A 21,241-nucleotide genomic window follows, 5' to 3' on the forward strand; every position below is an offset into this window, starting at 1 on the left:
TACAATACATAATAATAATAATTCGCCGCATTACTGCAGCAGAACGAGTGTTTAATAGCAAAATTCCTGGGCTTTCAGATCCTCCTTCCAGATAGAGGCAGAGCTGTACGCAGTAGCTCTACCTCTACTCCAGTCAATCTCCGCCTCTCCCCGCATGAAGCATATAGCAGCATAGAGGGCGCAATTGTGGCTGGGAACGCGAAGAATCACTTGCGTTCCCAGCCTGTTGGCTCCTGGCGGCGAAACCGGAAGTGGCTGCCGGCGGGGACACGAGGATCGGGGGGGCCACAGCAAGGGCACCGGACAGCTGCAGGGGGCTATTGGAGCCCCAGGTGAGTAAAAGTCTTTTTTTTTTGACTGAGGGATCACTCTAATGGTAGAGCTGGCATTGCTGCCAGAAATGGACACCTAGATACTTTTGAAAGCTTGCAGCACGATTGTCGAACTCCTCAATTGTGTGAATATAGTGTTGTTGAGATATAATTTGAACATGGTTTTTTTTTATTATTACTATTTTTTCTATGAAATGTAATAAAAAGTAAACATGCTTCATACGTTTTAATTTTATATGCGCAAAAAGATTTGCAGAGTAAATCAAATCAGCCAATCAAAAACTATTCTTTATAATTCAGCCTCTGTCAAATAAGCCAATATTTGAATGCTTTTCCCACAGAATAGTGCCCATAATGGCTTCTAGCAATAAGCATCAATAAAGCCAACACAACAGTAACATAAAATATACATCTATTAAACAAATTAGAGGACTTTCCCCACAGTCCTTGTAAACATTATATAATTGTATATATAGAAAGGGAAACCTTTCTGTCTACCTTTCTCGGTATATATTTGCTATGCATTTTTACTGTAACATTCACAATATAATTGGTACCTGACCAGATTCTGTCATAGACTCCTATTAGTCTCTCAGGAACACCACGGTATAAGAAACATTGCTGTGGAAGTTAAACTGACCTTTACAATAATGGCGGACCTATGCTGTTTTTGTAACAAAAGAACACAGAAGCTTTTGGAAGATCTTGCAGATAAAACATTTGCTGATCAGCCAAACTGTACAAGCATAATGATGAAAATACCATCTTACCAACCAAATTGAACATGAACAATATCAGGCTGAAAAAGTACATGCATATACACCATATAATACACAGTTATAGGAATGTCTTCTTGATCCTTGTCCTGTCTGTGTTATGGTTACCCTTATAGTTAGGCACTGGAAAGTGGGTAATATAGATGCTGATCCAGTCTTTGGTTGTTCCTGTGTGTTCAGGTATGCCTGAACTACAATTCATACTGGTCTTTGTTGTCTAAAGCTACAAGTATGAACCACCAACATAGAAAATTCATGATAGCAAATACTGTACATGGATTGTCTGACCATGTGGTCTGAAGAGCAGTGCAGACTTGGATGTCCTAGGAAAAAATGTGCAGCCATCTCACCAAACAGTTTCATAGTGAATGCACCGATCTGATGCCATTGATTTTTCTGTAGCCTCTGTGCTCTGGCTACATTGGAACAGGAGGATCTTATGCTTGGCTCAAGCCTGGAGATCCAGCAGAATACATGCTTTTAAGTGTTTATGGTGCTAATTAAAAGCAAGATTCCTGCGACTCTGGATCATTGTGGATGGGAAGTCTGTCCTGCTCCTGGTGATGCCCATTATACAGAACTGTATACCTGAAAAAGAGAAAACAAGACAATGACCATGATTATGTAATGTTTACGTAACATTCCTAAAAGGATTGTAGAGCATTTTTGCATACATAGTTTAATAATTTATTAGAGCCTAAAGTATTTATGAAATAAATATTGGTGATTTAAAGGAAACGTGTTGGAAAAAGGTGCCTAATTTGGGTACACACCTCAATAGAGAGGAGCCTCTAGATCCCCCATCCTACTCCGCCAGACTGTACTAGCGCTGTCCCCTCTGCAAAATGGCCAACCAAGGCTTGTTGACAGCTTGTGCATGTGCAGTAGAGCAGGTCTGTACTATGCAATGGGGGTCTCAGTGCTGAAATGGCCTGATTGAGGACTACAGGGAAAGTCTCTTAAAGCTGTTAGGCATAGTGTCTCCGGAAAAAAAAACACATATATAAGTAGATAAATACTTGCTGTACTTACATAACATATGCATTGCACTGTCCATGTTTTGCTTTGCAGCGAGTTATATATAGTAAATAGATTTCTATTCCTGGGAGGTTCCATTTTAGGAAGACTGTGTGTGAAGCCAATCGTGATGTCATATCCTCCCTTACTGTTTGCCCTCCTCCTTCTGATTTAGTATGCATTAGCACTCCCTTTTCCCAGCCCTCAGACACTCCCACCAAGGTATGGCTTCTCATACATCATCAATGTGCGACTCTGTGGAGCTTGTTTATGTCTGAGGACAGGATGTCAAAAACTGCTAAAGAGGATGAGTGATTTCCCAACTTACTGAAATCCTGTCTGCATGTACGTTTTTGCAGCAGTGACATAGCCTAAAGACTGCACTTGGTTTCATCCTTCATTACACGTTACTTTACATGCACACTGAATCCTCTTTAGAGGTGTGTGACAGCATGATCAGTTACTGGCTAATGATAGACAGACCAAACATGTCATGTCACAACTCCTCTGCACACTTATATTGTTGCAGCTTGTCATGGGCGTATCTGTGTAAAATAGCTATGTCAACCACTATAACTGCGCCAGCCTCCAGCAGAGAGCCTCCTTCCATGCATTCTAAATGCTAGCTAGTAGCTACACACCACACAATTCTTATGCTGGGCATACACGGCGCATTTTATATTATCAATAGAGCCGCTGATGGCTCGATTGATAATATTCAACCTGTCCGATCACCGCAGCGGGTCGATACCATGCTTGATCCCCGCAGGCGGACAATGCAGAAAACGAATCGCTGATAAGGAAGTGCCCACGGGGACGAGCGGGAATCGATCCGCGCAGACGAGCGGGGATGTGCCAGCATTGTGCCAGCGGCCCGATTCCGGAGCATAAACGTGCCGTGTATGTCCAGCATTAGGCAGATTTATCAGCCAGATCGATTACCACCATGTTCTGATTTTCAATGGTTTTGCCGTTTGTTTTTCATAGAAGTGAACACAATTTCATTAGAAAAATTGCTTTGAAAAACTTAGTTCAGATGGAACACATTGAAAATAATCGAACTAGCAGGTAAATCTGCCAGACAAATGTATGGTGTGTACCTAGCCATGTACTGTCCTATGTCGAGCGGAGGAGAGGCAGGAGGCTGCATGTACTGTTTTATGGAGAGGGGAAGAGAGGCAGGAGGGTGCATGTACTGTCCTATGGAGAGGGGGAGAGGCAGGAGGGTGCATGTACTGTCCTATAGAGAGGGGGAGAGGCAGGAGGGTGCATGTACTGTCCTATGGAGAGGGGGAGAGGCAGGAGGGTGCATGTACTGTCCTATGGAGAGGGGAGGAGAGGCATGAGGGTGCATGTACTGTCCTATGGAGAGGGGAGGAAAAGCAGGAGGGTGCATGTACTGTCCTATAGAGAGGGGGAGAGGCAGGAGGGTGCATGTACTGTCCTATGGAGAGGGGGAGAGGCAGGAGGGTGCATGTACTGTCCTATGGAGAGGGAAGGAGAGGCAGGCGACTGCATGTACTGTGCTATGGAGAGGGGAGGAGAGGCAGGAGGGTGCATGTACTGTCCTATGGAGAGGGGAGGAGAAGCAGGAGGGTGCATGTACTGTCCTATAGAGAGGGGGAGAGGAAGGAGGGTGCATGTACTGTCCTATGGAGAGGGGAGGAGAAGCAGGAGGGTGCATGTACTGTCCTATAGAGAGGGGGAGAGGCAGGAGGCTGCATATACTGTCCTATGGAGAGGGGAGGAGGGGCAGGAGGCTGCATGTACTGTGCTATGGAGAGGGGAGGAGAGGCAGGAGGGTGCATGTACTGTCCTATGGAGAGGGGAGGAGAAGCAGGAGGGTGCATGTACTGTCCTATAGAGAGGGGGAGAGGCAGGAGGCTGCATATACTGTCCTATAGAGAGGGGAGGAGGGGCAGGAGGCTGCATGTACTGTGCTATGGAGAGGGGAGGCAGGAGGTTGCATGTACTGTCCTATAGAGAGGGGAGGAGAAGCAGGAGGGTGCATGTACTGTCCTATAGAGAGGGGGAGAGGCAGGAGGCTGCATATACTGTCCTATAGAGAAGGGAGGAGGGGCAGGAGGCTGCATGTACTGTGCTATGGAGAGGGGAGGAGAGGCAGGAGGTTGCATGTACTGTCCTATAGAGAGGGGAGGAGAAGCAGGAGGGTGCATGTACTGTCCTATAGAGAGGGGGAGAGGCAGGAGGCTGCATATACTGTCCTATAGAGAGGGGAGAAGGGGCAGGAGGCTGCATGTACTGTGCTATGGAGAGGGGAGGAGAGGCAGGAGGTTGCATGTACTGTCCTATGGAGAGGGGAGGAGGGGCAGGAGGCTGCATGTACTGTCCTATAGAGAGGGGGAGAGGCAGGAGGCTGCATATACTGTCCTATGGAGAGGGGAGGAGGGGCAGGAGGCTGCATGTACTGTGCTATGGAGAGGGGAGGAGAGGCAGGAGGTTGCATGTACTGTCCTATGGAGAGGGGAGGAGGGGCAGGAGGCTGCATGTACTGTCCTATAGAGAGGGGGAGAGGCAGGAGGCTACATATACTGTCCTATAGAGAGGGGAGGAGGGGCAGGAGGCTGCATGTACTGTGCTATGGAGAGGGGAGGAGAAGCAGGAGGGTGCATGTACTGTCCTATAGAGAGGGGGAGAGGCAGGAGGCTGCATATACTGTCCTATAGAGAGGGGAGGAGGGGCAGGAGGCTGCATGTACTGTGCTATGGAGAGGGGAGGAGAGGCAGGAGGTTGCATGTACTGTCCTATAGAGAGGGGAGGAGAAGCAGGAGGGTGCATGTACTGTCCTATAGAGAGGGGGAGAGGCAGGAGGCTGCATATACTGTCCTATGGAGAGGGGAGGAGGGGCAGGAGGCTGCATGTACTGTGCTATGGAGAGGGGAGGAGAGGCAGGAGGTTGCATGTACTGTCCTATGGAGAGGGGAGGAGGGGCAGGAGGCTGCATGTACTGTGCTATGGAGAGGGGAGGAGAGGCAGGAGGGTGCATGTACTGTCCTATGGAGAGGGGAGGAGAAGCAGGAGGGTGCATGTACTGTCCTATAGAGAGGGGGAGAGGCAGGAGGCTGCATATACTGTCCTATAGAGAGGGGAGGAGGGGCAGGAGGCTGCATGTACTGTGCTATGGAGAGGGGAGGAGAAGCAGGAGGGTGCATGTACTGTCCTATAGAGAGGGGAGGAGAGGCAGGAGGCTGCATATACTGTCCTATAGAGAGGGGAGGAGGGGCAGGAGGCTGCATGTACTGTGCTATGGAGAGGGGAGGAGAGGCAGGAGGTTGCATGTACTGTCCTATGGAGAGGGGAGGAGGGGCAGGAGGCTGCATGTACTGTGCTATGGAGAGAGGAGGAGAGGCAGGAGGTTGCATGTACTGTGCTATGGAGAGGGGAGGAGGGGCAGGAGGCTGCATGTACTGTGCTATAGAGAGGGAAGGAGAGGCAGGAGGTTGCATGTACTGTCCTATGGAGGGAGAGGAGAGGCAGCCACGCCTCGGCTCCTCTCTGATTGGCAATACAGAGACGTCACCGACGTCATCTTTAGTTGCCGACGGAGTGCACAGGAGGCTGCTTGCGTTGGTGACCAGAAGGACGGTGGAGATCGTTGGCGGATGCCGGAGCGCGGATCCCAGACCCGGAGGAGGGAAGACCCCATGTGGACAGACGGAAGACCGGCAGAGGGGGAACCCCATCGCATTGCTTGCTGAGACTGCTGAAAGAGGAAGAAGGAAAAGAGCGACGTGTGGTAATGTATTTTTTTTTTTATTACAGGTACCACTGCTGCACATCTCTGCAAGCTAATGGGGCAGACCTATACCTATAACGATACTAGGGGCAGATATATAACTGCACTGGTTGAAGCTCTATACTGGGGGCAGATGCAGACCTATACCTATAACAATACTAGGGGCAGATATATAACTGCGCTGGTTGAAGCTCTATACTGGGGGCAGATGCAGACCTATACCGGGGGCAGATCTACGCCTATACTGGGGGCAGATGTATGCCTATACTGGGGGCAGATGTATGCCTATACTGGGGGCAGATGTATGCCTATACTGGGGGCAGATGTATGGCTATACTGGGGGCAGACGTGTGCATCTACCCCCAGTATAGGTATAGTTCTGCCCCCAGTATAAGTATACATATACCCCCAGTATAGGTATAGTTCTGCCCCCAGTATAGGTATACATATACCCCCAGTATAGTTCTGTCCCTGGTATAGGGGCGTATCTGCCCCCAGCATAGGTATAGGTCTGCCCCCATATAGGTCTTCCCCCAATATAGGTCTTCCCCCAGTGTAGGTATAGGTCTGCCCCCGATATAGGTCTTTCCCCAGTGTAGGTATAGGTCTGCCCCCATATAGGTCTTTCCCCAGTGTAGGTATAGGTCTGCCCCCATATAGGTCTTCCCCCAATATAGGTCTTCCCCCAGTGTAGGTATAGGTCTGCCCCAATATAGGTCTTTCCCCAGTGTAGGTATAGGTCTGCCCCCATATAGGTCTTTCCCCAATATAGGTCTTCCCCCAGTGTAGGTATAGGTCTGCCCCCATATAGGTCTTCCCCCAGTGTAGGTATAGGTCTGCCCCCGATATAGGTCTTCCCCCAGTGTAGGTATAGGTCTGCCCCCGATATAGGTCTTCCCCCAGTGTAGGTATAGGTCTGCCCCCGATATAGATCTTCCCCCAGTGTAGGTATAGGTCTGCCCCCGATATAGGTCTTCCCCCAGTGTAGGTATAGGTCTGCCCCCGATATAGGTCTTCCCCCAGTGTAGGTATAGGTCTGCCCCCGATATAGATCTTCCCCCAGTGTAGGTATAGGTCTGCCCCCGATATAGATCTTCCCCCAATATAGGTCTTTCCCCAGTGTAGGTATAGGTCTGCCCCCATTTGTATGCAGAGATGCGCAGCGGTGGTGCGTGTAATAAAAAAAAAGAATACATTACCACACGTCGCTCTTCTCTGTCAGCAGCCTCGGCAAGTTCCCCTCCGGCTGGATTAGTCTTCCGTCCGTCCGCATAGGGTCTTCCCTCCTCCGGGTCTGGATCCGTTCTCCGCCATCTCCTGTCTTCTGTCTCCCGTCTTCTGGTCGCCGCTGCAAACAGCCTCATATTCACTCCTCCGGCAACTACAGATGACGTCGCTGTCAGTGACTTCTCTGTATTGCCAATCAGAGAGGAGCAGAGGCGTGGCTGGGGAAAACGTGAGGGGCAGAGGAAGCAGCCAATCGGGCTGCACTACTGCATACAGGGGAGGAATATGAAATGAAGGGGAGGCACAGGGAACAGTAAAGGGGAAAAAAAAAGCCGCCCAGCAATCACTGCTACTTCTCTTGCCGCGGCTCTGCGTACGAGTTAGGAGCTGGGGGCAAGAGGATTTATAAATCATATTAATGTAAAAGTGTGAATGTTTTTCAATATGCCAGGGCCTTTTTAGCATCTTTGTAGGCTTTATAAAAGAGGGATATACAAAACTATTTTTAAATTCATGCGTAACAGTTACTCTTTAAAAAAAATATGTTTTTGTTCTCACCACATTTATAGTACCGACTTTATAAAAATATGAGCATTACCATCAGCTACTTGTTTTGGGGTTGTGGGAGAACATGAGTAAATCCACAGGAAATCCGTGCAATCCACAGGAAATCCGTGCAACACACAGGGACAACATCCCGTAAACACTTCCAGTTTCCAGATGGTGTCCCTGGTGAGCACGGAGAAGCAGGGTCACAGCACTAACCACCACCTACCCATTCTTCTGCCCATTGTAGGTGATCATCAATGATATGCTCACAATTCTAGGACAATCCATATAGCCAAGAAATGCATTTGATTGGCCCAGTTTCAAGCGTCATACATTTTGCATAGACTTAACAAGAGTGGTAGGTCACATGATGAACATATGCAGATAGGAATACAGCACACCTCTGCTGGGTGGTGTACCAGCTCTTAATTTAGATAAACACCTAATTCCTTCCAAACTCTTCCCATAGTTATAAAATCAGCGGCTTAGCTAAGGAGCTTTGTGCCCCAGTGCAAGGTTTACATTGGGCTCCCGCAACCATTCTATACATAATATGGCGCCACAAAACCTGCCAGTGATGCACAGTATGAGAGGTGTAAGCAGAGGAAGGAAACAGTTTGTTAATGATGCTATTATTCAAAGCATATATAGCACTGATCATTACTAGCATAGCACCACTGAAAAGAGAATACTGTGATACTGTGGTTGAAGGAGAGCCCCTAGTGGCCCCCTAAGTTCAAGGGCCCGGGTGCAGTTGCAACCTCTGTATCCCCTATTGCAACACCATTGTACAAAAGCAGTTCTGGTTTGTTTTATTTCTGGCCAGGTAGTTACTGACATTCAGGGCTTATTCACAGTGGGACGTTGCATTGTAATGCAACCTTTAAGTTGTAACGCAACATTACAACACAAAAAAAGGTGGTAACGCACATTAACGCAGCATTACCGTTGCATACAGTAGGTACAGCAAAGCATACAGGCAAAGAAAAGTATGCTTTCCTGTACCCGGTAACGTGCGTTTAGAGAAAACGCACTGCAGCAGTGCATTACCATAACTCTACATGTTACAATGCAACGCTAATGTCGCACTGTACACGTCCCATAGGCTTAGCATTGCAGTGTGGTAAGTTGCGTTATAAGCGTTTATAATGCAGCTCCGCAATTTCCCACTGTGAACGTAGCCTCAGCTAGCTTCTTATCCAGAATTTTGCAGATATTTGCTAAAGCTTCTTTAAAAAGAGTTGGCAGGATGGTTAAGGTTAGTCATTTGAATCCTTGTCCAGAGCAATTCAGAATGAACAGAATTATCCATTGTAAACCCCTTCTCTATCCTCTTGACAATCACTAACCAACTAAATATTCAATTCATTTCAATGGGATCTATTGACAATAACTAACAGCAGCAGAATGACTCTCCATGGTGGAAAGGCTGCAAGCGTCAGCTGAAAATGACTCAAAAAGAAATCACGTATCAGTCATTCCTGTCTGGTCTGTGCTATAGTTTTTCTCACAAACCAGTATATTGGTGGCTGAACCACACCATATCGTCAGTGAGCACCCAGCTAAAGTGTACACACTGCTCAGTCCGTCGTCAGTGAGCACCCAGCTAAAGTGTACACACTGCTCAGTCCGTCGTCAGTGAGCACCCAGCTAAAGTGTACACACTGCTCAGTCCGTCGTCAGTGAGCACCCAGCTAAATTGTACACACTGCTCAGTCCGTCGTCAGTGAGCACCCAGCTAAAAGGGGAACTTCAGCCTAAACAAACACATTGTCATTAAGTTACATTAGTTATTTTAATTAAAATAGATAGGTAATAAAATCTCTAACTCACACTGTTTAAAAAGAACAGGCAAATGCTTGTGATTTCATGGGGGCAGCCATATTTTTGGTTGAAAGGAGATGACAGAGAGCATAAGACACAGTTTGAACTGTCCTGTGTTCTGAGCACTACTCCCAGCTGCCTGCGTTAGGATTCAAATCTAAAATTCAAAATGTTCAACAACAAAAAAAAAAAAGGTGCACCAAAACTGCAGAATGAGAACAACAACATCAGAAATCCTATCATGCTTTGCACAGCATCAGGGGAAAAATACCCGGGCAGTTTTCTTCTGTGCAGCTAAAAATGAGGCTTGGGTAAGAAAATCATTCGGATGCTGTGAAACTGTTAAAGAAACACCAAGCCTTTTTAGTGCTGCTGAGTAGATTTTTAATCTACTAATTTAATCTGGAGGTTCACTTAAAGTGTACACACTGCTCAGTCTGTTATCAGTGAGAACCCAGCTAAAGTGTACACACTGCTCTGTCTATCATCAGTGAGCACACAGCTAAAGTGTGCACACATTTCAGTCTGCTACAGACATGAATATGCAGTGCAATCCTGAGCATTGTGTTCTGCATCACTATACAAGAGTTTACAGAACTCAGTAAGATAAAACTTCCTGGGAATAGGAGTTAAATATCACATGTTCAGTGTAGTTAATTGCTCTCATGATGATAAGCTTTTCATTATAGCTGCATTATTTGGCTGAAGCAGCTGATTGAAATCCCCATATTAAACTTCAGACATCTCTATACACCCAGGGATTCGAATACTGCTGAGTGCCAAGAAAATAGCAAGGCTTAGAATTTAGATGAGATAGAAAGTTATATGAATTTTAAGAAAAAACAACTACAGATACAATGGATGTTGAGGTTTATAATGGTAAAAATGTTAGATAAAATTCATGAGTTTCAATCAAAAGCTACTATCAGATCCATGGATAGCTTCAACTACTTCCATTTATGGGTGCTTCAGTCAAAGGTGGTTCCAGCTTACACAATCATTCTTTCTGTTATATGATCACGAGCAACTTCTGTGTTTTCTAAAATGCGACTACAAAAATACTAGAGTATAAGCCTAATTTTTTGGCCCAAAAGTGTGGGTCTCGGATTATACTCGAGACACTACTCTGAGCAACCCCCAAAGTGCCCCCACTATATGCACATTGATGTATCATCTGAGGGAGACCACACACTTGACATTTCCATGGGAGGTCCCAGCTAAACTCATCTCGAATTGTAGCCTTGGAAGGCACACAGAGATGGTGTCTACTGAGTGGAGAGAATCCTTGCATTCCTATATCAAGTTTTAGATACACAACTATGTGGCTCTGCATTACTTGCTTCATCTTTATGCCAGCTAAAATTTTGCAATATGACTTCTTTGCATGTCAATCTCCATTGTAGGCCTATGTTCTGGCTTATTATAGTTTCTGAACTTATGCTGCTTTTCTAATAGGGTTGTGGCCGGCCATGGCTGTGAGTGGTGTTGTGGCTTTTGCCACCCCCGGCTTATACTCGGGTCAAACTATTTATCCTGTGTTTTTTTTTTTAAGGTAAAAGTTGGGGGATCGTCCTATACTCGGATCAGCTTATACTCGAGTATTTATGGTATTTAATGAAACCAAGAGGACCATCAGTAACATGCATATGTGGCAGCAGCAGTAATACATGGTAACAAGCTTACAGCTCCAGGAGCATAAGGAGGTTGAGGCTGCGATTCTGTGCTACCATTGGCACTTTCTCAAGACTAAAAGCACTCCTAAGTACTCCTGTGCCCAAATACTAAAAACATCACCATCAAAGTCTTTTACATACTGCTTAGGATTCCACATATTGTAACATATGCTACAAGGACCTTTAAATTCAAAACATCAGCAAAGGTATAAATACTGTATACATGGCTTACTCCACTTAAAACTGTCAGGAAAGCATAGAGCGGGGGCAGCATTTTTGTATTCTTATCATATGATGTGTAAATTTGGTGCATGCACAGTGGCTGTCACCTCAATCCTCTACCTATATTTACTTGGACTCGCAGGAAAACTTGGTGAAGCCTCTACACACACACATACTTCATAGCTAAGCAAGTAAAGGACAACTGTTACCTAAAGCTCTGTTCCCACTTGTGTAGAATATACGTTTTCTGCACCTCAGAGAAACGCAAGAAGCAGATGCAATTGTAAAAATTTGTTCCGCTTTCACTTGTGCTAAAAACCAGAACCATTTAACACAACACAGAATCCCGACCTCCAGCATTTTCACAGAATGGACTACAAATGCTGGGTGCACAAATGCAATGGAAGCCCATGATAATGGATTAAGTTCTGCCACCCTTGGTACCCACCGCTAGGTCCACTGAAGCTGGTATACACAGACCGGAGCCTGGCAGAAGCATGGTGCCCACCATTGTATTGCAAATGACCAATAAAGATCCTCATTACCAATAGGGAGGATTCTCATTGGTTCATGGTGGACTAATGAAAATCCTCCGTTGCTAGGTAGAATTGGTCTGTTGTAAACCAATGGAAAGCCCCGTGCTTCTGCTGGCCTCTGGTCTGTGTGTATCGGCTATTTCCTGGACCAAGTGGCAGTGGCAGCAGAGGTGATGGACAGCGGCAAACAGAGTGGATGCAAAATGTCTGGTAATGTGAACGAGAGCGCAGACGTGCAATGAAGCACAGCACACCCTGAGCAGATGCACTTTTACCATGCTTTTTTGCAGCCGCTGAAGTAGGAACTGAGCCTAACTGCTTGCCAGGCAGTTGATGTCTGATGATGATAGCAGCTTTGAAGGGAACCTAAACTGAGAAGGATATGGATTTTTCCTTTTAAAATAATACCAGTTGCCTGACTCTCCTGCTGATTCTGTGTCTCTAATACTTTCAGCTACAGCCCCTGAACAAGCATGCAGATCAGATGCTCTGACTGAAATCAGACTGGATTAGCTGCACACTTGTTTCGGGTGTGTGCTTTAGCCACTACTACAGCTAAAGGGATCAGCAGGGCTGCCAGGCAACTGGTATTGTTTAAAAGGAAAAATCCATATCCCCCTCAGTTTAGGTTCCATTTAAGGACTTCTGTAGGAAAAAAAAAAGAAAAAAAAGTTAAACTTACCTGGGGCTTCTAATGGTCCCCTGCAGACGTCCTGTGCCCGCACAGCCAGTCACCAATTCTCTGGTCCCTGCCTCTGGTTCATTTTCGGAATTTGCAACTTTAAAGTCTGAAAACCACTGCGTCTGCACAGCCGCATCCTCGCTCCTGCTGACATCACCGAGAGTCATGCAGGCCCAGTACGGTCAGCGCCTGCGCAGTACGTTACTGGTGACGTCAGTGGGAGCGAGAAGGTGGCCTTGCAGGCTCAGTGGTTTTCTGACTTTAAAGTTGCAAATTCCGAAAGTGAACTGGTGGTGGGGACCAGAGCATCGGTGAGTGGCTGCGTGAGCACAGGATGTCTGCGGGGGACCGTTAGAAGCCCCAGGTAGGTTCAACTCTTTTTCCCCCTACAATAGTCCTTTAAGGAGTAATAATACAAAAGGTTATTATTTAGAATGGTAACTCTACCATGCTCATGGATACAACTTACTCTATTACAATGCAGAGTATGCAATGCTCTGCTAGAATTGCACACTTGCATGTACATGGTTGTCAATCAAGGTGCACATTGGTCAGTTGCTTCTTTGCCTACGCCATAATGTAGTACTATTATTTTTATCATATGATCAACAAATCAAGGGGCAACCATTGTCTTCACACATTAACAATGTGCAGTAAATCGCATTTATCGATGGTTTCTTTAAAGAAGTGATCGCCCTCCTTGGAGATCATAGATATGATCTTAACGGGTGGAGATATGATTACCAGTTGGATTCTTAAAGTGTACCCGAGCCAAAGCTCAGGTACAAAATAAGATACTTACCTAAAAATAGGGAAGCCTCAGGATCCTATTGAGGCTTCCCTCTGTATTCTAATGTTCCCTGTCGATGAGTGCGGCCCCCCTGAAGATTAACGACAATACATTGCCGCTAATCACATCGGGGGCCACGAAAATCTTGTCCCTGTATTGTGGCGCAGTAAGCCGGAGCTGAGGGCTCTGTCCTACTGCGCATGGGCGGGCCAGCTCACATGGCCATGATGCAGAGACAGGAGCTGCACAGTACCCATGTGGGGGGGGGGGGGGGCGTGCTCAGCACAGGGAGGCTTTCAACCACAGAGGGAAGCCTCAATAAGATCAAGAGGCTTCCCTCCAGGTAATTAGTTATTTAAAACCCAAGCTTCGGCTCGGGTTAGCTTTAAGTGGTATGGATCAAATAAGCATGATCTTTTCATTCAATATGATCTTATCGAAAGTATGATTTTTTTTGCTAAACATTGTACTATTAATGGGCACCTTTAAAGTAAACCTGAGACAATGAACGTAAAATAATTTATACTTGGGGTTTCCTCAAGCCCCCGTAGTCTGTTAGCTCCGTGGTGGACTGGTCCCCTCTGTTGTGCCAGTGTGGAATCTGCAATCCAGCCGGGTTGCGGGCTACTGTACATGTGCAGTCCCAGCCGTGCGAACCCCCCGATAGAGCTCCCATGGCCAGGAGCATCTTGTGCAAGCACAGTTAGACTGTAAACGAACTGCACATGCAAAATACTTCGGCAGTCAATCGGGGAGTGAGCACAGCTGGAACCGTGCGTGACCAGTAGTCCTCGACTGTCTCAGCCTGGAATTTTACTGGCGCTGTCTGCAGCACAACAGGGGGGCCCGGGAGTAGGGCAAGGGAGCAAAGGGACTACAAACAGCTAGAGGAAACCCCAGGTACATATAAAACCTTTTACTTTATTGTCTCAGGTACACTTTAAAGGGAATCTGAAGAAAGTGGCATATTGAGGCTGCCATATTTATTGCCCTTTAACCAATCAAGCCTTTTGGACGTAGCTGCTATGTCCAAAAGGCAGCTGCACGCTCCCATGCCATCACCCGTTAGCCCGGAGATCAATGAATAAGAACGCAGTTCCCATTCACTGATCTAAGTCCCCATTAGAAAGACCGGCTGCTTCTATAAGAAGCCACAATCTTTCTGAAGAAAAAAAAAAAGTCACATCCTCCCTTCACTTCCTCCAAGCATGATCGCTCCACTTACAGGATGAAAAAAAAAGAAAAAATTTGACTGAGACCATCTTGTGGCCAAATAGTAAAACTACATCTACATACACTTTTTTTTAATAAACAGACATACAGTTACATTTATAAATTAGCTGTTTACCTTCCACACTCTCCCAAAAATACTCAAATAATGTTTAATGAAAAAAAATGACAATTAAAAAAAAACAAATAGTTACCTAAGGGTCTGAACTTTTTTTAATATGCATGTCAAGAGGGTATATTACTATTTTTTTTTTAATTATAAGATTATAAGCTTATAAATAGTGATGGATGCAAAACTGAAAAAAATGCACCTTTATTTCCAAATAAAATACTGGTGCCATACATTGTGATAGGGACATAATTTCTTTTTTTGGAACTTAAGATTTTTTTATTGAGGAAAATGCGATACAAGAGAATACAGTATACATATACTCAAGACATGAAAAGAGTCCGAATTACAATTGTCCTCAACAAAGTTTTTCTTTTTTTGAGAGAATAAAATCAGATAGTAAGTAATAGTATACGTATGCACATAAGTACCGTTAACATGTTGTAACATAAACCTTAACACTATATTAATTCTGTTGGATAAGTGGCTATTACACACAGGCATTATCAAGCACTTCCCCTCCCCTCTCCCCCCCCCTGGCCCCCCGCAAGCCTTCTCCCCCCATCCCCTCCATATTCGTCTAGTCGGCCGGATCTTTCGGAAAAGGGAGGTAAAATCTAATCAAGAATTGCTTCTGCCATAACAACATTAATATCCCAGAAATCCCACACCTTTTCAAAAGCAGGCACTGTGTTATTTTTCGTAGCTGTTAGGTAGTCCATATTCCTAAGGAATTCAATCTTGGATCGGACTCTGTCTAATGTCGGGGAGGCTTTAGATCTCCAAAGGGCTGCTATAGTTAACCTAGCCGCAACCAAAATAATATTAGCCATTTTCTGCGTGGATATTCGGATGTTTGGGATAGGGAGGCCTAGCAGTAAGGTCCAGGGTTCATATCGGACTTCCTTGCGGATGGTTTGGCTCACTAGTTTATGGACTGAAAGCCAAAAGTTCTCAATTCTAGGGCAGAACCAAAATATATGCTCTATTGGATAGGGACATAATTTAAATGGTATAATAACCGGGAAAAATGGGCAAATAAAATACGTGGGTTTAAATTATGGTAGCATGTATTATGTTAAAGCTATAATGGCTGAAAACTGAGAGGAAATGAATTTTTCAATTTTTTTTCTTAATATTCCCGTTAAAATGCATTTAGAAAAAAATCTAAGCAAAATGTACCACCTAAAGAAAGCCTAATTGGTGGAGGAAAAACAAGATATAAATCATTTAATTGTGATAAGTAGTGATAAAATTATTGGCATATTAGTGGGAGGTGAAAATTGCTCGGATGCATAAGGTGAAAAAACAATGAAGGCGGAAGTGGTTAAACAATACCAGTTGCCTGGCTGTCATTCTGACCCCTGTGGCTGCAGTAGTGTTGAATCACACATCTGAAACAAGCATGCTGCTTATCTTGTCAGATTTTTGACAAAAAAAACCTGGAAAAAAAAGTCTATAGCTAAAAGTATTAGAGGCAGGGGATAAGCAGGACAGCCAAGCAACTGGTATTGTTTAAAAGGTTATAAATATGGCAGCCTCCATTATTCCTCTCACTTCAAGTTCCATCATGCCAGATCCTTAGCGACTCCCCATGCCCAAGCAACCCCCATTCGCACTGTTCTCACTCACCCTGCCCATGGGAAGCTGCTCCTTCATGTGCTGCAAATTGTCCCTTCCCTCCATAGCAACACGCACAAGGCAGTTTTACTGCTGGTCTGAGATTCAACCACACTGTGATTCAGTGAGTGGTCTGTCACCGTTTTATCTTGCACTTCATAAAGTGCACTCTTGCATTATTGAAGCAAACAGGCAGCCAACATTACCTACGTGCACCAGTGGCCCTTGGGCATCCATGACTGCAACACCATTCATTCTTCCTTGGACTACTTTTGGTAGGTAGGGTCAGCTGCAAAGCAGTAATGCTCTAAAACAGTGTTCCCCAACTCAGTCCTCAAAGCCCACCAACAGTACATGTTTTGTAGAAAACCACAAACATTCACAGGTGAGGTAATTCATGTCTCAGATTCATCTCTTGAGGACTGAGGTGTTAAACCCCTCTAATGACCAGGCCATTTTTACTGAAATAGGCCACTGCAGCTTTAAGGCCAAGCTTCAGCGCCACACAACACAGCACACAAGTGATCCCCCCCTCCCTTTTCTCCCCACCAACAGAGCTCTCTGTTGGTGGGGTCTGATCACTCCCACAATGTTTTTTTTTTTTTTTTTTTTTAATATTTGATTATTATTTTTTATAAAATTAGCAATTTTTTTAATTTACTTTTTTTTTTTATCTTCATCCCTTTCCCTGGCTAGCCAGTCCGTGTGATCGGCTGTCATAGGCTTCAGCCTATGACAGAGGATCTCTTTAGTGAGTGCCAGTGCTGTAGATCACAGCGCTGTACATAGTTATTAGACGGCGGTTTCGCCGTCTAACAGTCTCCGAGTGGCAATCACAGCTGGGAGACTGAAGCGGAGATGCGTGCGCAGCAGCGATCTCCTGCTAGCCCCATAGAGAGCCGTTCATGCCAATCGGCGTGGAGCGGTCCTGGGGATGCCAATCGGCATGGAGAGGTCAGCAAGCAGTTAACTACCTGTGTGGATTTCCACAAAACATGCAGTGTTGGTGGGCCTTGAGGACAGGGTTGGGGAACACAGCAAAAATACCTCTATAAAAGACGGATATGGTAATGGGGTAGTGTTTTGTTACTATCGTGGCCAGTGCTGTGTGTAGGAATATAGTTATTTTTTGGGAAAAACATTTAGAATAATCAGTGTAATTAATACATGTTTATTTCTGGGTGTACCTGCTGATGTGACTGGCAAGATACGCAATTAGGACAGACAGTCCATAGTAAACAAGGGCTTCATTATCAGTGAAATATCGGAAAACAGGGCGATTGCACTGCTTAATGACTGAGTGAAAGCAATGTAAAACTAAATGATTGCTTGTTAGTGAGTGCAGTAGAAATTAAGTAAAAATTCAATTATTTTTATTCAAAAATTGTATTGCTCTTGAGTGGAATACAACACACTATGAAAAAAAAAATCTCATGTACAGTATATATAGTGATTACCAATGACTAATCATTGTTGAAAAGATGCCTACATATACAGTATTTCATAAAAAATGAGAGAAAGGGGTATATGGTTAGTCATCAACAGAGTAAGCAATATATTATCAAGACTTGCAATGAGACAACAGTCCAATACCTAAAACATGCAGATATCTATTTTAGCCAAAGATCTGCTTCATCAGTGGATGAGCCCATGCAAACAGTACAGAATTCCGTTAACCAACAAGCAACTTCAAGTTATCTCATTTGAGGTAAGTGCACTGCTTTTTTTTACCGCATTTCGGCAGAACTTCTTGTGCTGTAAATTATTGGAATGCTTTGATGGCTCTCAGGGCCGGCCTTAGGTTTCACAGCGCCCTGAGCGTAACCAGATTCTGGTGCCCCTCCCATTCATCCTCTGTACGTGTACACACACACACACACACACACACACACACACACACACACACACACACACACACACACACACACACACACACACACTCATGTGCAAGAGCCCCCCTTTAGTGTATGTAGGCAGATTCCCCCCTTTAGTGTATGTAGGCAGATTCCCCCCTTTAGTATATGTAGGCAGATCCACCCCCTTTTAGTGTATATAGGCAGCTCCCTCTAGTATATATAGGCAGGTCCCTTTTGGTGTATATGGCATATCCTCCCTCCTTTAGTGCATCTAGGCAGATTCCCCCTTTTAGTATATATAATCAGATTCCCTTTTAGTGTATATAGCTAAAGGAGATCCCCTTTAGCGTTAATAGGCACTCCCCACTTCCCCAACCGAGATGCAGTTGGGGAATCTTACTTTTCTGCTTGTAGCTAGGAACAGAAGATGGTCAGGAGTGACAAGCAGGTCTCTCTCTGATTAGTGTGCAGCGCAGACATCGCCTGTGAGCGAAAGGTGACGCTATTGCCACGCACGGCTCACACTGACTCAGCAAGAGGCAGCAGCAGCAGGTTCCTGGAGTGATCGCCCCCATCTCCACCAGCGGCACCAGGGGGCGGAGCTACCACTCACAGCAGCCACAGACGGATCTGGAGCCCGCAGCTAGCAGGTAGAAGTGTGGCCTGGGCCAGTTGAATGCACATCCTGTGCACCCCCCTTGAAGCCTGCGCTCTGAGCGACCGCTCCAGTCGCTCAGGTCAAAGACCGGCCATGATGGCTCTCTTTCTTTACTAGCAGAAAATATAGAAACTGAAATCAGAAGTCCACTTATGGTCTCACTATGCCCCCTAGTGACAAGTGGCCATAAATACACATCACAGCAGTAGTAATTGGAACCAGGGAAATGTAACAAAGAAATAAAAAAATGTGCTAAAATAAATTGGCCACTTGCAAGCTTCTAAATAAATTAGCTGCTAAAGGGTTACCTAAGAATTACAGTGTTGCGTTATTAAAGTTAAAATGACAGGAAGTTACCAGTCACAATCAATACCTTTATACAGCTTGATGCAATATAAATGGTGTATTGCCAATAAACACATATATATTAGCCTCCTAGGCATTTTATTTCTACCTGGATTTCTGTGTCAAAAGACACGTGCACAAAGATCAGACATCAATGCGTGTGCTTAACAGTCATCACCTGTGGCGTGAATCCTAGTGCCGCCGATTCTACAGCCAGCCCCACTGTTTTGGGGTTACCATTTCATGCATCATTTTTTTACCAGTTGAGCTTACTGCTCTGGAGGTTGAATGCAAAATCTTGGTTAAAGCTGTGTCCAAACATGTAAGATATGCCGGGGGGCTCTGGAAACCCAGACAGTACATAAGTGAGAACGTGACAAGCCAACACTACTGAAGCAGGCAAACCTCAAGTTGCGCGGGATTTACCTGCTTTAGGGGGTTTGGTAGATGTTACAACAAAGGGGTGAAATCTTTTTCAGTGCTTTTTTTTTTTTTTTAAGCCGCAAGATAGTGAAAGTGCTTTACCACCACTTGCAATATACGGGAAAAAGATTGCATCTACATTATACTTAAAGTAAAATAAGCATTTATTGAGATCTTAAACCACAAATTCCACTAAAGTTTAAATCCGCTCCAAGACCATACATCCACTCACTGGCATACACGGCCAGTTAACCTTCCTGGCGGTAACCCCGAAGGTAGTTCGGGGTAAGTCGCGCAGGAGGTTTTCTCAGGCCCTGCTGGGCCGATTTGCTTAATTTTTTTTTTTGCTGCACGCAGCTAGCACTTTGCTAGCTGCGTCAGCATACCGATCGCCGCCGCCCCATGCTCGATCACTGCTATCCGTCGCGCCGCGCGCCCCCCCAGACCCCGTGCGCTGCCTGGCCAATCAGTGCCAGGCAGCGCTGAGGGGTGGATCGGGACTCCCAATGATGTCACGACGTCGGTGACGTCATCCCGCCCCGTCGCCTCGCCATGGTGGCGGAGGAAGCCCTCCAGGAAATCCCGTTCTTTGAACGGGATTTCCTGATCGGAGATCACCGAAGGCGATCGAAGTGGGCGGGGGGATGTCACTGAGCAATGGCTATCATGTAGCGAGCCATGGGCTCGCTACATGATTTTAAAAAAAACAAAAAAAAAACTGCTGCGCTGCCTCCTGGCGGAATTCATTAGACCGCCAGGAGGGTTAAAGGACATGGTTGCTTTGGCGATAAATGGATTTGACCAGCCAGTTTTGTTCCATGGGCCTGATTCACAAACTGATGGTAATACTGCTGTGTACAGGCAATGCATGGCAATATTACCAGAACTAACAGCAGCAGAGTATTGTGTATTATGCAATAAGCATGACCCCCAGTACCTGGGTAGAACAAGCATTGCTATGTGTACGGTCATTAAGTAAATATGGTAATGCATGGTAGCATTATTTAGGATTTATATAGCGCCAACATTTTGGCGCAGCACTGTACAAAGTATAATATCTTGTCATTTAACTGTCCCTTAGAGAAGTTCACAATCTTTGTATGTATCATGTTTGTATCGTATTATATAGGAAAGAACAGAGGCGCCAAAAGGATAAAAGGGGTTTTAAAGGAGCTTAAAAGCCAAGGATTTGGTAATTAGAGGAGGCAGTGGTGGACTTACCTACTCCAAGCAGACACAACACGACTGTACATTCAGTCTATTTATTAACGAACTCCAGATAAAACAAAGCAACGCGTTTCACGGGTCAGTGCCCGCTTCCTCGGGCAATAGAAAAAGGAGTTACAGCATCTAGCAAAACAGACAACACTCAGCGCCTCTGCAGAGGCGTTGAGTGTTGTTTGTTTTGCTAGATACTTTAACTCCTTTTTCTATTGCCTGAGGAAGCGGGCGCTGACCCGTGAAACGCGTTGCTTTGTTTTATCTGGAGTTCGTTAATAAATAGACTGAATGTACAGTCGTGTTGTGTCTGCTTGGAGTAGGTAAGTCCACCACTGCCTCCTCTAATTACCAAATCCTTGGCTTTTAAGCTCCTTTAAAACCCCTTTTATCCTTT

The 21,241-nt window shown here is 45.3% G+C and overlaps 1 protein-coding gene across 6 annotated transcripts in view; it reads right to left on the reverse strand.

Moving 5' to 3' along the window:
• Positions 1-549: 549 nt before the first annotated feature.
• HTR4 (5-hydroxytryptamine receptor 4) overlaps positions 550-21,241 on the reverse strand; it is a 724,446-nt gene continuing 703,754 nt past the window's right edge. For all 6 annotated transcript variants that reach the window (XM_068277120.1, XM_068277118.1, XM_068277121.1 and 3 more), the window contains one exon: positions 550-1,696. In XM_068277120.1, the coding sequence (XP_068133221.1) occupies positions 1,609-1,696 (88 nt within the window). In that variant the 3' untranslated portion in view covers positions 550-1,608. The remainder of the gene's footprint in view (positions 1,697-21,241) is intronic.

This window comes from Hyperolius riggenbachi, chromosome 3 (genome assembly GCF_040937935.1).
Source record: "Hyperolius riggenbachi isolate aHypRig1 chromosome 3, aHypRig1.pri, whole genome shotgun sequence".
NCBI lineage: Eukaryota > Metazoa > Chordata > Amphibia > Anura > Hyperoliidae > Hyperolius > Hyperolius riggenbachi.